The following is a 16,221-nucleotide window of genomic DNA, read 5'->3' as shown; positions in this document are numbered from 1 at the left end:
GACTTTGGGAAAAAATTAAGCACAGGAAAATTTTAATCTGCTGGGAAATATCAGTTACCTGACATTTAAGAAGATTTTACTGAATAAAGACAAACTCATTGAGACCCCAAGGAGGCTAGCAGAAGAATATGACTGGAAGACTGAACTAGTAATTAGAATGTTTAGTGTATAAAGCATACAATCCCTCATCCCCAGACTCGGTGACATCAGTGAGGCATATATTCCTAATATCAGCATTGTAAAAATGGACAAGTGTTGTTAGACTTACTCTTTTGGGGGTAAGAAAAGCAGTGCAGTTACACACTGCTCACGGTCTGGCTTCCCTGGAGGCTCAGCAGTAAAGAAACCACCTGCAACGCAGGAGACTCAGGAGACTTGGGTTTGATCCCTGGGTCAAGAAGATCCCCTGAAGAAGGAAATGTCAACCTGCTCCAATATTCTTGCCTGGAGAATCCCAGGGACAGAGGAGCCTGGCAGGCCACAGTCTTGTGTGGTCGCAAACAGTTGGACATGACTGAACAATTGAGTGCACGTGTGTGTGTGTGCACACACACAGTCTATCCAACTGTGATCTCCGTTCTTATCTGCTAACAGAACCCTGGATTATTCAAGCAATAGGGAGTGTCCCCCATACTGCAGAAGCTAAGGTCCTTGTTTGGCTTCAGGGAGTCAATTTTGACTAATCTAAGATCATGATGACTCCATCCTCCTTCAACCAGGAGAGATTCAGGGGGAAGCATGTGACACAGTCTGGTTCATCAGGATAACAAGTCTGCTCAGACACTTCCCTTCCTCGAAAGCCAGCCTCAAGAGGACATGGAACTTTGCTTCCGCCCCTTTCTGTTTATTGGGAAGCTTGATGCTGTGACAGCCATCTGATAACCACAAGAGAAAAGCCAAGAGAACTGGAAAGATAAACATGAACCATGAATGTTCAGATTTTGGTAGTTTTGCACTGAACCTATCCACCTTCTCCAGACTGCTGATTCTGCAAAATTATTAAATGCCTCTCTGCAGTAAGTTAGTGTTAGCCTAATATTCTGTTACTCACAGTCAATAGCCTTCCTAACTGATAGGAGGGCACTTTTGGTCAGGAAACACCTCCAGCTCTTACCCTGGAAGCGTGATGGAGGTACAGAAGAGAAGTAGTGTCAGATCAGTCATCTCCATGAAAGACTGGATTCTCAGCTGCTGGTGTGATGGCTGATACCTGCGACTGCGTTTGTAAATTCTACTTGGAATGTTGATAAAGGTATATTTGGTCATCTTCATTTCTCAGTGTAAATCCATTTGAATGGGGTTTACTGACCTGAGAATTTAGAGATTCAGGAGGAAGCCTCCACTTCATGAAAACATGAAATGGAGTGCATCAGTGCTATTTAGCTTGCTGCTGACAGTCAGTCATCGCAGTCATCGGAAACGCATGTCCTTGATGGAGTAAGTACATTCTCCTGAAGCAGGTTTGTAGCTCTGAGACACAGACATGCCATCAGGGCCAGTGAAGTCACAGTTGGGAGAAGGCATAGAACATATGATTGCAATTTGCCTACCATGACTGAGAAGGCAGGTGGGACTCATGTGTGAAAGGCAGATTTCTGTCTCATAGAGTACAATTTATTAAAATGCAAAGCAGTTGGTCATAACCCTTCACCTGTGGGCCTAAAAATTCACTAGACAAGTTTTCACTTGAAAACTCTTCAAGTAAGTTATCATTTGATGTGAAGTTGCTCAGTCGTGTCTGACTGTTTGCGACCCCATGAACTATAGCCTAAACACGCTCCTCCGTCCATGGGATTTTCCAGGCAAGAGTACTGGAGTGGGGTGCCATTTCCTTCTCCAGAGGATCTTCCCGACCCAGGGATCGAACCTAGGTCTCCTGCACTGTAGGAAGACTCTTTACCATCTGAGCCATCAGGGAAGTCCTTCAATATATAGTTATCATTTACCTAATGGAAATAGCTTGTAACCTTCATAACTGATGCAAAAGATGTGGGGCTTATACTTTCCACTAGCTTTCAGGCCACTTCAGGCTTCACAGAACTGAAAACTACTGACCTAGGCACAGTCAGAAGCACTCTTGGGACATAAAGAAACAATAAACTCTGGACATTAACCAGTACACACTAAGAAAATGTCTAGAATTCATTGGCAACGGTTCATTTTTTTTTTTTTTTTTGCCAAATAGAAACTTTTGGGGGGATATGGTCTATAAATATCCCAATCATAATATTATAAAAAATATAACATCACATGTCCATGTGTACCAGGCTTTGTGCTAGGTAATGTATTGGTCTGCATCACTGCATTTTATTTTTAAAACAACCTTACAGAGTAGGCACTGTTTTACTTTCTTATCGATGAGGAAGGAAGTTTGAAGAGGTTGAAAGTCTTCTCTTAAAAGGTTATTCAGCTAGTAAACCATAGATAAACTTGAACCAGGTTAGTCTGACTTCAAATCTAAACTCTAAACCACAGTGTTTCTTGGATTCTTAGATTTTAGTTTGATAAGAGCCACTGATAGCCTTCTTAATAATGAATATCTCTGGCCTGGTCCCCATGGATACTGATTTGGATGGTTGGGGCCTAAGAGCCTGCATTTCTACCAAGCATCCCAGCTGATTCTCATGAAGGTGACTCTAAGACCACATCTTGAGAAACAGTGTCTTACCATACAATCATAATGGACTATTCATATTTTGACTATAATAAGAAACATTATTATTTCAAGTTAAAATGCAAAGTAGGGAAAGTAACTTCTTATTGTAAGAAATATGAAGAAAAACTGATAATTAAATTAATGATTTAATATCTTAATTCAGGAAGATATATTTTAATTCTTCAGGAAATTAGCCTTCTTCATAAGTTCCTATAAATTTCAACATTTTTTTCATGGGCCTGAGAGATTGCAATGAAAGATGATGAGGTGACAGTGGGGGTGTCTGATTTAAAGAGATGAAAACACCACTTAATTATATCTTAGATAATCTTTCCCATGCAAAATTATTCTTCTTATCAAAGGCTCATGACAGCCAGCCAAAGTACCAGGAAGACCAAGCATTTTAGGAAGAAAATAAATACATGAATGGGAAGGTTATAAATTATTCATCTAATATTTCAACAAAGGCACCACAATTACATGCTGAATTATGAAGTAGTTAGTGGTTGCTGTTTTAGGACTATCGAAGCAGCCAATCTGGATAATTTAAGTATAGAGTTCAATTATCAATCAAATGGGTTAGGGCTTCTTGGCCCTCAACTGTGGATGCTCAAGGCTATCCTGGCATTGCCTAAGTGAAAAGAATTAATTTATTCTCTGCCATATGTCATCCCACCCCAGCAGGGTACTCAGCACTTTGTCAACCTTTTTACTCATTCCTGGTTGACTCTCCATCCCATTTATTACAGTTATTTTGAATCTTTTCCCATTCCCTTCACAAGGTCCCAAACCCATCCTCAAAGCCCTCACTTTCCATTTACAAACTCAGTTTTTATTCTGGCCATCCATGAGTTCTCTATATTTCCCCTCCCACCACATTAAAATTTCTTAATGTCAGCATCTGTTCACAGTTTCTTAGCTCAAGATAAAGAAAAATCTTAATTACTTTCTAAGCTTAACCCTTCTCCCTGCGTCTGATCCCCATGCTGTTTCCTTCAGGACCTTGCTGCATTCTCAGCAAACATCCATTTGTCACCTAATAGCATTCCGGGCACTGTATTTTGCATTAGGGACACAAAGATGAAAATACAGACACTTGAAGCAGCCTATAGGATAGTGTGGAGATGGACAATGATAGTGGTGAGCACAGGTGCAATGGGACCAGGACCGCTGGAGGACTCAGGTTTTTGTAGCTGGAGACAGAGGCGGGGGGCGGGGGTGCTTTACCTAGGAAACAGCTGAGATTTATAAGATAAATAAGGGCTAACCACATAGGTAGGCTGAAGTGAAAAGATACAGAGGCTCAGGAGAGGATGGTATGGCCAAGGAACCATAAATATTCTGCAATCAATGGACAAAAGTTCAGTGGAATTGCTAAGAAAGAGCACTAAGGACTTCAGATTTTAAGATTATAATGAACTACTAAAGCCCTGCTATCATAAGTGTAAGTGAGAAAACTCACTCTGGAAACATCTTGGTAGAGGAATTCGAATAATGCAAAGTCAGACACCAGTATCCCAGAAAGCAGTTAAGCCCATTGATTCAGGCAGGATATTGAGTGCCTGGTTCAGAGAAATAGTCGTAGAGATAGAGTAGTATGATGGATAAAAAGTATATCTGGTGGCCGTATTATAAGGCTGGGTAATTTATTTGATGTCAGGGATAAGAAAGAGAGAAGGGTGCAGGCCGAACTCCAGGTTGTTGGCTTCGGTATCTAATGGTTGTATCGTTGGTGGATAGTGACGAGGCACCCAATAGTTCATGTGTGATAGGCACTGGATGAATGGGTGTGGAGCTCAGAGGCATGATCTGGCATCAGCAGGAGAGGCAGGCCAGGGGAGGTCATAGTTGTGAGTAAGATTATCCAGGGAAAATATGGGAGAGTGAGAAAGAGCCAACAAAGCCAAAATCAGTGATCCTCCAGCACCACTGAGAAGGAGGCGCTAGAGAATTAGCAACACAAAGAGACTGGGAGTAGGATGGCATCATGGAAATGATAGCAAAAAACATTGAAAAAGGAATGTGAACAGTTGCCAAACCCTTCACAGGAGAATTCAAGCAGGATCTGAAAGTGTCCCCTGGATTTAAGTAGTCTCTCTGTTCAATTTATTCTTTTCCCTGCCTTTGATCCTCACATTTGCTTATATCGTCCCATGATTAAATAAATAACCTTTGATAAATACATAAATATTCCCTTAATCACTGATGCTATCATTATGCTACAACTGCGCAGACATTTCTATGTTAAAATTCGCTGGTGTCTTTCTATTTTTCCCCCACCAGTCACATTTTAAGTGCCAACTTCCATGACCTTTCCTTATTCATTATGGTTTCCGATCTCTACAAAATTACAGTATTAAGTCTCTCTTTTTACATTTTCCATTGGCTAGCTCACCATGGACTTGATTTTCCTCTTGGTTCTATGAAGTTTCTTTTCCAGTCTCCTGGAGTAACTCCTTATTCTTTTTAAGCTTTTTAAATGAAATTTATCCACCCTTGCCAAGATTTGGTCCTTAGTTCTTTGTGAAATTTCCATTTTGACCCCAGGCATTTTCCCAAGTCACTAATGTGTAGAGGACCCCCAAACACAATCCTGAACTAGATTTTCCAGTGGAGAGCTACATACAGAAATCTCACCAAACTCAGATTACCCCAGTTTAAACCTGCTTCCTTTATATCCCTACATCCCCAAAAAAGTCTCCCATTTTCCTGCCCTGTCAGTGACGCCTCCTTGCCTCTCTCACTTTTCATACACAGCTAGCTCTTAACCTGAAATATAGATCTCCAATCTTCATTTTTACATCTTCCCTTCCACATGCAGAACAATGTCAATAGAGAGGACATAAATATGATACAAAATTACAATGGTTTATTTCACAAACATTTATCCAGTTTGCACTATGTACACTATTCTAAGCACGTTACATGTATTCTCTTTTTTCTCTTTCCCTTCTGTGAATTTAGAAAAGCAAAATGGCTTATTCCCTTTCAAATGTGTCACATAAACTTAGAGATTTTGTGCATCAGTCTCAACTTGTGCATCAGACTTCTCTGGTGGCTCAGATAGTAAAGAATCTGCCTACAATGCCAGAAACCTGGGTTCAAACTCTGGGTCAGGAAGATCCCCTGGAGAAGGGAATGGCTACCTACTCCAATAATCTTGCCTGGAGAATTTCACGGAGAGGAGCCTGGTGGGCTACAGTCAATGGGGTTGCAGAGTCAGACATGACTGAGCAACAAACACTTACACTTCACTAAACTACGTTAACAGTTTTTGGATGATAAAATGCTAAGCATTATGTAATGAAGGTTAGCTCATTTTGCCACTAAAATTCTATTAACAGGCACTTTAAAATGTCTGAAAAATAAATACAATTATATTAATGATAATCTAAAACACACTTACATCCTGAAATACCTGAGTTATCAATAAAAAGATTAAAATTATGCCGGATAAAACCATGGTGCTCAACCATTCTCATTCTTTCAATAAGTGGTCACCTTTGAACGTATGCTTATATGACTGCTGTATAGATCACTTAGTCTTTTTCAGCATAATGCTGCTCTTTCCCAGGTCTTTAAACGTTGTTAATCCCCAATGATTAGTTCTTAGTCCTTTATTCTTTAGAACCCACATGCACATATAAAGTGCCCCATCCTGATGAATAACAGAGAGCAAAGTACACTTACTTCAAAAATCCAATTTTTGCAGAAACCTGTAGATCAGCAGTACAGTTTTCATGGGCACAAAATCTGGCAAAGTTTATCTGGAAATAAAATGACAATATTTTTTATTTTAGTTAAAATCAGTAGGCCTATTTCCATGTTTTTTAAAGAATAATTTATCTACAATACATGAGAAAAAATTAATATAGCAAATTGATAACTTTCAAAGAGTTCAATTTGAGAATTAGAAGGTTCAGCTAACAATTCCAGGACTAAAGGAACCAAGTTCTTGCAATAGGTAAATTTAAAATCTAACTGTGTTAAGTAAAAAAAAAAAATTCTTTCATAGTAGTTGTATAAAAAGAAGTTTAATCAAACTGTGATAGTAACCTCTGTAAGAGTGTAAAACTTGTGCTGCCAAGACTTTTTCATTGAATTCCTCTCGATTTTCTGGTGCTGCCATGGGATCCTGCTTATTATGCGTAAGCATGATACAGTTTTCACAGGTGGTAGAACAGTGACTTTATATTTGTTGAAAATAATAAAATGTAGAAATTTTTACTGTGAAGATACAGTGAATGAAAACAAATGATAGTTTATCAATAGATTCCAGAATTTATTTAATTCCGAGCATTTTAATAGGACCCAGAGATACTGTAAGGTACACAGGAAGCCCTTAGGTATAAGCTGGACAAAGAAATACAGACATAAAAGACATAAAAAGAAAGAAAGCAGAGAGGGGCAGGTGAAGGGGGGAGAGAGACAGAAAAGAGAGAAATCTAGAGAGTCAGAGGAGGGGCCAGGCCATGAAATGCAGAGTGAGTGGGGCACTGCCAAATGGCATGTCAGACCAGAGACTGCCTGTGCCAGGCGAGCACAGGGAAGTGTAAGTGAAAATCGTCCTCTAGACGACTTAAATATAACTTTTTCCTACTACTCTTATTTGTGAAGCAGGTTGTTTGAAGAATCAAAATGTAGCTCATTTTAATATAACTACAAGTTGCTAAGATTTGAGCTTAGGTACTTAAAATATTGAGATGTTCATTATTAAAGGCATTTAAAGGTAGTTGATATTGAAGGCTGAAGTTCAACAAAAGAATGAAAAAAACTGACTTCCATGAATATTTTCATACAAGGGTATAGAGGAAATTTGCTCTTAAGTTATCATCTTTATTTGATTTAGCACAGAGAGCAGACAGTGCTGATTCTGAGCTCAAATATCTTAAAGTGACTTAGAGGCAATTTTGCCTGGACAGGATATGACCTAGACCTTTAAATGTTCTTTTCCTCTTTTGCATTCTGTGTGCTATAAGTGAATGTTTTAATGAGTACTTTTACCACAGCTCCAAACAGCCTTTGACTCTGTCTTTTTGCTGTTGGATAGTAAAAGTCTGAACTGGATTCCTGGGAATAAACTGTCAGTGAAACTGATAGATTTTGGCATACATTTTAAAAAGCAGTTCACTAGTTAGCATGCAGGATCAATCTCAAAATGCATTTAGATCCTGAGATGTGGTTGAAAAGCATATGCTGCTGCTGCTGCTGCTAAGTCACTTCAGTCGTGTCCAACTCTGTGCGACCCCATAGACAGCAGCCCACCAGGCTCCCCCATCCCTGGGATTCTCCAGGCAAGAACACTGGAGTGGGTTGCCATTTCCTTCTCCAATGCATGAAAGTGAAAAGTGAAAGTGAAGTTGCTCAGTCGTGTCCGACTCTTAGCGACCCCATGGACTGCAGCCTACTAGGCTCCTCCATCCGTGGGATTTTCCAGGCAAGAGTACTGGAGTGGGGTGCCATTAAGAGAAACTGTTGTGTAATTAAATACCATGTTTATAAATGCCATGTTTATAAATGAGTAAAATCTGACTAATAAGACATGAATGAATATGTGGGCAAGGTGAGTGAGAGGGAGACAAAATGAAAAAGGAGACAGAAAATGAGAAAGATAAGTTGAACACACATGATGACCTGAATAACTTGTGAATGCTGCTCACTTCCATTAGAAGTCCTTGCTAGAAATATACTTTCTTCATTGACAAGGTATCGAGAAGAGAAAATTAACATTTTATGTATATGTGGGAAATCACTGCTATGACTAAATGCATAGTTAAAAGTATTCAGTTCAATATCCTAAAGGGAAAATAAAAAAGAATGGAAAACAAGACATACCATAAATCTTTTTTATAAAAAAATTTCATTAAAATTTTAAAAAGATTCACTTCCACATAACTATATAATATTAAAAAAATTCTTTAGTTGTATGTCACATAACGTTTCAAATAAAGAAAAGTATTCCTACTGTTTTCTCAATGATGTCTTTTTCTTTCTTCTGCTGAAGAATTGGCTGAAGTGGAGGGAATTCCTCTATACTTCGTTTACTGACGACATGATGCCCCAGGTGGTAAGTGGCTTCAATCTGGATTGGGGTGAGGATGTCCCGTACATCTTTCTAAAGAAATTGAAAACCATATGAATTAATAATAAAAATAAGCCTGTAAATTAAAAAATATATAAGCCCCCTCTTTTCCTACACAAGGCCAAACACAACATGTGGAAGTGAAAAAAAAATATCCTTTCTTTTTAAGATATATTGTTAAAAAATTGAACTGTACATTTTCACTCATATCAAAGGCATTCATGTTTATTAGGAAAAAGACAAAAGTTATTAAAAAGAAAAACCAGAACTATCTAATAGATATAGAGGTGTGCATTTCAGCATATTTTCTTCTATGCTATTTTCTCTGCATATAATTTTCTTATTAGTTGTTACAGTATATCTATATTTATTGTGCTTTCACATTTCACAAAGAAAGAGTTCTTGGATTTATCAATTACACAGGGATTGTAACCCATTTGGAATCCATTTTCCTCTGTATGACACTCTAAGTTTAATACCTTACTAATTTTTATACAACATTTATCATTCTTAATCTTATCTATATGTGATCAAAAAGTCTGAGTGATTAGAATTTTAAATGGTACTGTCTTCTGCCCCCAAAGAAACAACTTGTGAGTTTATTCCTCTGATTGTCAATTCATATATTTTAATCTTTATTTCTACATGCAGGAATTATTTTTCTCTCTTTTAAAAACACTTTCCCATGAACTTAAAATTTATATCATCTTTTCCATTTGATTATTCAATAGCCCCTTTGTTAAATGGGAATACACTGCATCACTATCAAAATTATGTGCTGACATACACACACACACTAAAATAACTTGAAATAAATAAAATAAGAAAATAAGAAAGTAAGTTCAAAAGCATTTGGCATTCAATTAAGGAAATGCTTCCCTAAATAGTAAAGGTGTTCAAGAATCCCAAGTCGGTAAAAAAAAATATAGAAGTCAGGTAAGATAAAAAAAAAAAAACATGGCATTCCTTAGAAAGCAATTCTCTGAGCCCTGCCTAGATGGATATGCAAATTTCCATATATACTAAACAAAGCAGACTCATTTATTTTTCTTCCTGTCTTGCTATGACAAACCTAGACAGAGAATTAAAAAGCAGGGATGACATTTTGTTGACAAAGGTCTATATAGTCAAAGTGAAGAGTGAAAGTTGCTCAGTCATGTCCAACTGTTTGTGACCCCATGGACTACACAGCCCATGGAATTCTCCAGGCCAGAATACTGGAGTGGGTAGCCTGTCCCTTCTCCAGGGGATCTTCCCAACCAAGGGATCAAACCCAGGTCTCCCACATTGCAGGAGGATTCTTTACCAGCTGAGCCACAAGGGAAGCCCCTATGTAGTCAAAGCTATGGTTTTTCCAGTAGCCATGTATGACTGTGAGAGTTGGACCATAAAGGAGGCTGAGCACCGAAGAATTGATGCTTTCAAACTGTGGTGCTGAAGAAGACTCTTGAGAGTCCCTTGGACAGCAAGGAGATCAAACCAGTCCATCCTGGGGAAATCATCCATCAAGGAATTCAACCCTGAATATTCATTGGAAGGACTGATGCTGAAGCTGAAGCTCCAATACTTTGGCCACCTGATGTGAAGAACTGACTCATTGGAAAAGACCCTGATGCTTGGAAAGACTGAGGGCAGGATAACAAGGGGTCAACAGAGGATAAGATGTTTGGATGGCATCAACGACTCAACAGACATGAATCTGAGCAAATTCCGGGAGATGGTGAAGCACAAGGAAGCCTGGTGTGTTGCAGTCCATGGGGTGCTAATAGTCAGACATGACTTAGTGACTGAACAATAACAACAAGGAGCATGGACAGATAAGAGTCCACTATAAAGTAATCCATGAGAATTTATAACAGAATTCAGTTGACCATTTAAACTGCAAGAAATAAGAAATGTCAAGGGCAAACCTATAGAAAAAGTATCTTATGCACAAAAGAATTAAAAATAGATACAATCTCAGGATTTGAGAAGGAAGCTCACAATCAGACGATGCTGTCCACCCACATAGGAACTGGGCTTCCCGGGTGGTGGTGGTGGTAAAGAACCCGCCTGCCAATGCAGGAAACATAAGAGATGCAGGTTCAATCCCTGGTCAGGATCCCCTGGAGGAGGGCATGGCAATCCACTCCAGTATTCCTGCCTGGAGAATCCCACGGACAGAGAAGCCTGGTGGGCTACAGTTCGCAGGGTTGCAGAGTCGGTGATGACTGAAGTGACTCAGCATGCACATAGGAGCTATGCAGTTTTTCTTTTCTTTTTTTTTGGTATTATAATTGTTAATATACTCAGAAAATATCACACTCATTGTCTTTCACACTAAAAACTTAAATGTAAAGCTTGGCTTAACTCTAGTTTTCATATGCCCATTTCAATCTATCAGTTCAGTCACTCAGTCGTGTCCAACTCTTTGTGACACCATGAACCACAGTACGCCAGGCCTCCTTGTCCATCACCAACTCCCGGAGTTTACCCAAACTCACGTCCATTGAGTCGGTGATGCCATCCAACCATCTCATCCTCTGTTATCCCCTTCTCCTCCTGCCTTCAATCTGTCCCAACTATAGTTCTTGTTAAAAAAATAGATTCAGCAAAGTCCCTCTTGACCATTAAAAGAACTCAAGTGTTTTCACTAGGACTAGACGTATTAATTTTAACTATAATTGAGTTATATCTATGAGGTTTATATTTACACTTAGTTCCTTAGTAGATCTATGACATTGTAACTGACAAACATCCTAGTGAATAATGTCAGTGGATTTCGTTTACAGACAATTCAGAGTTGGAGTATTAGCTTAAGCATTTCTGTCTAAAGGCAGATTTCCAAAGCTCATAAATTAATAACCCCTAATGAATAGAAAATGGAGAAGGAAATGGCAACCCACTCCAGTGTTCTTGCCTGGAGAATCCCAGGGATGGGGAGCCTGGTGGGCTGCTGTCTATGGGGTCGCACAGAGTCGGACACAGCTGAAGCGACTTAGTAGCAGCAATGAATAGAAAAAATACCTATCATAAGGATTATAGCTATGCTGCTTATATCTGTATTAATTTTTGATAAAAGTTAGTTAATAAATATGACACATCACATAAAAGACTACACCTATTCTATGTCCTTCGGTTCAGTTCACTCGCTCAGTTGTGTCGGACTCTTTGCGACCCCATGAATCGCAGCATGCCAGGCTTCCCTGTCCATCACCAACTCCCAGAGTATGTAATTAAAAAAGAGTGTAATTGTTTCTTCTCATCATTAACAACATATATATATATGGATAAAATCAAGTGGTCTGAAGATAGAGTTGCTGCTGCTGCTGCTAAGTCGCTTCAGTCGTGTCCGACTCTGTGCGACTCCATAGACGGCAGCCCATCAGGCTCCCCCGTCCCTGGGATTCTCCAGCCAAGAACACTGGAGTGGGTTGCCATTTCCTTCTCCAGTGCAGGAAAGTGAAAAGTGAAAGTGAAGTTGCTCAGTTGTGTCCAACTCTTTGCGATCCCATGGACTGCAGCCCACCAGGCTCCTCCATCCATGGGATTTTCCAGGCAAGAGTTCTGGAGTGGGGTGCCATTGCCTTCTCCCTAGAGTACTAGGGTTCAAACCTCAGGTTCCTCCCTTGTTATCTATGTAACCTTGGACAGATTACATAACCTATGGACCAATTACCTCATGTGAAAATGGTTGGTAATAGTGATTATGACACCTACACTTTATTGCTGTGAGGATTCAGTGGCATAATGTATGTTAAACACTTAGCTCAATGCTTGGTATGTATTAAGATCTTTTTTTTTAATTTTATTTTATTTTTAAACTTTACATAATTGTATTAGTTTTGCCAAATATCGAAATGAATCTGCCACAGGTATACCCGCGTTCCCCATCCTGAACCCTCCACCCTCCTCCCTCCCCTCCCCTCCCTCTGGGTCGTCCCAGTGCACCAGCCCCAAGCATCCAGTACCGTGCATCGAACCTGGACTGGCAACTCGTTTCAAACATGATATTATACATGTTTCAATGCTATTTTCCCAAATCTCCCCACCCTCTCCCTCTCCCACAGAGTCCTTAAAAGATGTTAAATATGATAACTATTATGTGCATATATTACTTCAAAATGTAGCCATATAAGCCAACCAAGGAATTACAGAACTTTAGTTTCTTATAATAAATTCTGGTGACTATTTTGGAGGAGTGAGAAAAAATAAAATCAGTCTATTGCCAACTAATGAACACTAAATAAAAAATGAGCTACATTTTCTACTAACACAAGTATTCCTTAGTCGATAAGTCATATCCGACATTTTTGTGACCCCGTGGGCTGTAGCCCACCAGGCTCCTTCTATCCTTAGGATTTCCCAGGCAAGAATACTGGAATGGCTTTCCATTTCCTTCTCCCAGGGATCTTCCTGACTCATGGATCAAACCATGTCTCCTGCATTGGCAGGTGGATTCTTTACTGCTGAGCCACTAGGGAGGCAATTAGACTTGTCCTAATGAAGTGGTACCTGGAAGATGTGCAGCATGACTCAAAGCACTCAAGACTCTCATGGCTTTCCCATGCTCACACATGGAGATGTTTTTATTAGGTTACTTGGTAAGTGATCATCTCAACCTGAAACCTTGACCATATAGGAATGCTGCAAATCAAGGTCCAAATCCCAAGTTATTGACTTGTGAAAATGGAACAGCTTGAAGCCCTGAGTATTACAATAGCAAACTTGATTAAATTATTCCCAAGGTGTAGGGCTAGACAGCCACTGATTGTCCCTCCACATGTCCACTGTTTTAATTCTTCTCAAAAAGCTTGCTTTGACCACATCACATGTTATCTAATTCATACGAATTTTCCACAAGGTCTTCTCTACATCTGGTGTATATTACTTTCATTATCCTAATTAGCTATTAATTATGCTTTTCTCACAATATATAAAATGTACGTGTGCTCTTACAAGAACTGTATTTAACAGATATTCACACTTACTTAACTTTAACAGCTTCACCTAAGGACAGAAGCTATAATATCAAAAATGTCTTAAAGTGACTAATTAATATATAGGAGGGAAAAAGTAAATTTGCTTAAAATTTTTAATTTGGATGGGCATGTGGTATCTATATTAAAAATAATGAAGATTCCATGCCACATTTTTATGGACAATTACATAAAAATAGGACACTCACAAGCATGCAAATTAGCACATGCCAGAAATTACACAAAGTCTGCCTTATTGTCTGATTTCACAGAAATCTGTAGTATGGCCAACTTGAGAATGGAGCTGTAGGTTCATGTCCTCCTACTGTGTTTATGCAGTGAAGGAATTTATTTAAAGGGTGGAGCCAGAAATATTTTTAAAATATTACTGAATGAAAAATGCTGTTGAGGTATAAATAAACATGTGAAGATATCTATTCATGGGTCTACTCTGCAGAAGGCAGGATCTAGGGACACAAAACTGAAAGTCAGTGTCTATGGCACAGTTTATAACCCATAAATCTACACATGTGGTGGGGGGATGAACATTCTGATACACAGAGACAGGTGCAGAACAGGGAGAGCCACTAATCTACACCTGCAAGGGCATGGGAAAATGCTCACATAGAAGACTTTTCAATAAGGAATGTGATCAGATTGGTGTTTTTGAAATGCCGCTCTCGTGCCAATGTGGGAAATGAGTTGGTATGGGAGAAGGGAACACTAGGGCAGATTGGAATCTGAGCCAGGAAGGCCATGTGTAATTATAACCGATTCATCTGCTAAGTATGTTTCAGAGGGTGAACTGTCTAACATCTGAGACTAAAACTTCCAGAGAAAAGATAACATCCCCAAGACAGGTACTCTAACCATTATACCAGTAGACTATTCTCAGGTTTTTTTCCTCACAGAATTATTTAAAAAGCACTGAGAACACATCATCTATAAATTTCTTAAACATTATTCAATTAAGGGCCTTGTTTAATGAGCTGTGCTAACTCTAAGAATACAAACATGGAAAAGATAATATCTTCAAAGACCCTGAATCTAACAAAGAATTACTATATGTTGGAATAATCAATCTACTTCTAGGATACCATAAAATCAGTACAGTTATATAGTTTGCTTGCACTTAGATTTTCAGCAGAAAGTCCATAGTGTGTTGAGGTTAAAACATAACTACTTTGGAGCAAATGGTACTTCATTAAACTATGTATAAACTTTGTATAGCTTAAAAATATAAGCAAATAAAATACAAATAAATATATTTACTAATCAAATACACATTCATTTTTTTGAAGTTATTACTGAAAATGATGGGTTTTAGAAGTCACCCAAAGACTCATGTAACAAAATAAAATTCCTTTATTTCAGAAACCTAGGATTCAGAGAAAGCAAAGAAAGAATAGTCTACTAAATACACAGGCAGGTTGATTTCATGCTTGTTATAGAACATGCTAAGGCCACTAAGCTCATTGGCTCATTTGTTCTCTTTCCAAACATCAATCTCTTTCCAACATGCAGAGATTCCATCAAGATCAATTAAGAAACATCATCACTAAAAACCTTAAGGTAAGTCTCACTAGCATGGCTGCTCCAACATTTCTAAAAAATTGTTGACAATTATTGATTAGGTTTTGCTAAATCAAAATAGCCTCAAAATTATCCCCTGTCCTAAGCTCTTTTCCTAAGAAGTCGCTAAAACCAAATCAAGTTGTACTTACGAAGGCAACAAAGACAAAATTAATTTTCATATGCTTACATGAATGAGGGAACATTTTCATAAAGGGAAAAGTGAAATCTAATACAATTCTGATAGATAAAACACTATAAATCATAAAAATTAACCATTTTTTTTCTATCATAGCAACCTTTTATTAATTCCCAACTCTAAATTCTAGTTTCTTCTTTCATGACATCTAATAATTTTAAGGCTCTAATAGCAAAAATTAAAGCTTGGCATAATTATAGACAACTAAAATATGGAGTTCTATAAGGAGAAAATAATAATTTCTACCTTCCTATTTTCTGAAGAACACATTTTGACCATTCACATAAAACAATCTTATGTAATACCTGTTTTAATTATGTGTAGATTAAGTAGACTTGAGAAATCTAATGTGCTTACCAACCAGATAAATGACCATATAGTCTCAGAAAAATAACATACCAAAAAATTTATATTCCAGTGATGTGATAATTATTAATTGTTAAAAATGTCTACCACATTCCAAGAAGATCTAATACATGAAACTAAAAGGTGATTAAAAAATAAGGGTGTAATAAAAGTCAAGATTTTTGAGAATATTTGGAATTTTTAAAATAGCCAAGTTTTCTACCATCAAAGACTGTGACGGGTTTTTAAAATATAAGTAGGGTTAAAAACTTTCATTTACGTGAGATCACCAATGGATTGTGTGAAAGAATAAAAACAAAATTCAATCATTTTCTCACCTTCAGATCCCAATGGCTCTTACATGTTGTAAAACTGATGAGATCTTTCTGGCTCATTGTCTTTAATACTC

General features: G+C 38.2%; 1 protein-coding gene across 1 annotated transcript in view; it reads right to left on the bottom strand.

The window, feature by feature from the left end:
* ITGA4 (integrin subunit alpha 4) overlaps positions 1-16,221 on the bottom strand; it is a 94,666-nt gene that overhangs the window by 23,718 nt on the left and 54,727 nt on the right. Inside the window, exons 16-17 of the mRNA XM_005905942.2 lie at positions 8,622-8,771; positions 6,347-6,423 (exon numbers count right to left, since the gene is read on the bottom strand). Coding sequence (XP_005906004.2) covers positions 6,347-6,423; positions 8,622-8,771 — 227 coding nt within the window. The remainder of the gene's footprint in view (positions 1-6,346; positions 6,424-8,621; positions 8,772-16,221) is intronic.

The sequence above is a fragment of the Bos mutus genome, chromosome 2 (genome assembly GCF_027580195.1).
Source record: "Bos mutus isolate GX-2022 chromosome 2, NWIPB_WYAK_1.1, whole genome shotgun sequence".
NCBI lineage: Eukaryota > Metazoa > Chordata > Mammalia > Artiodactyla > Bovidae > Bos > Bos mutus.
This window is presented reverse-complemented; position numbering and strand designations above follow the sequence as displayed.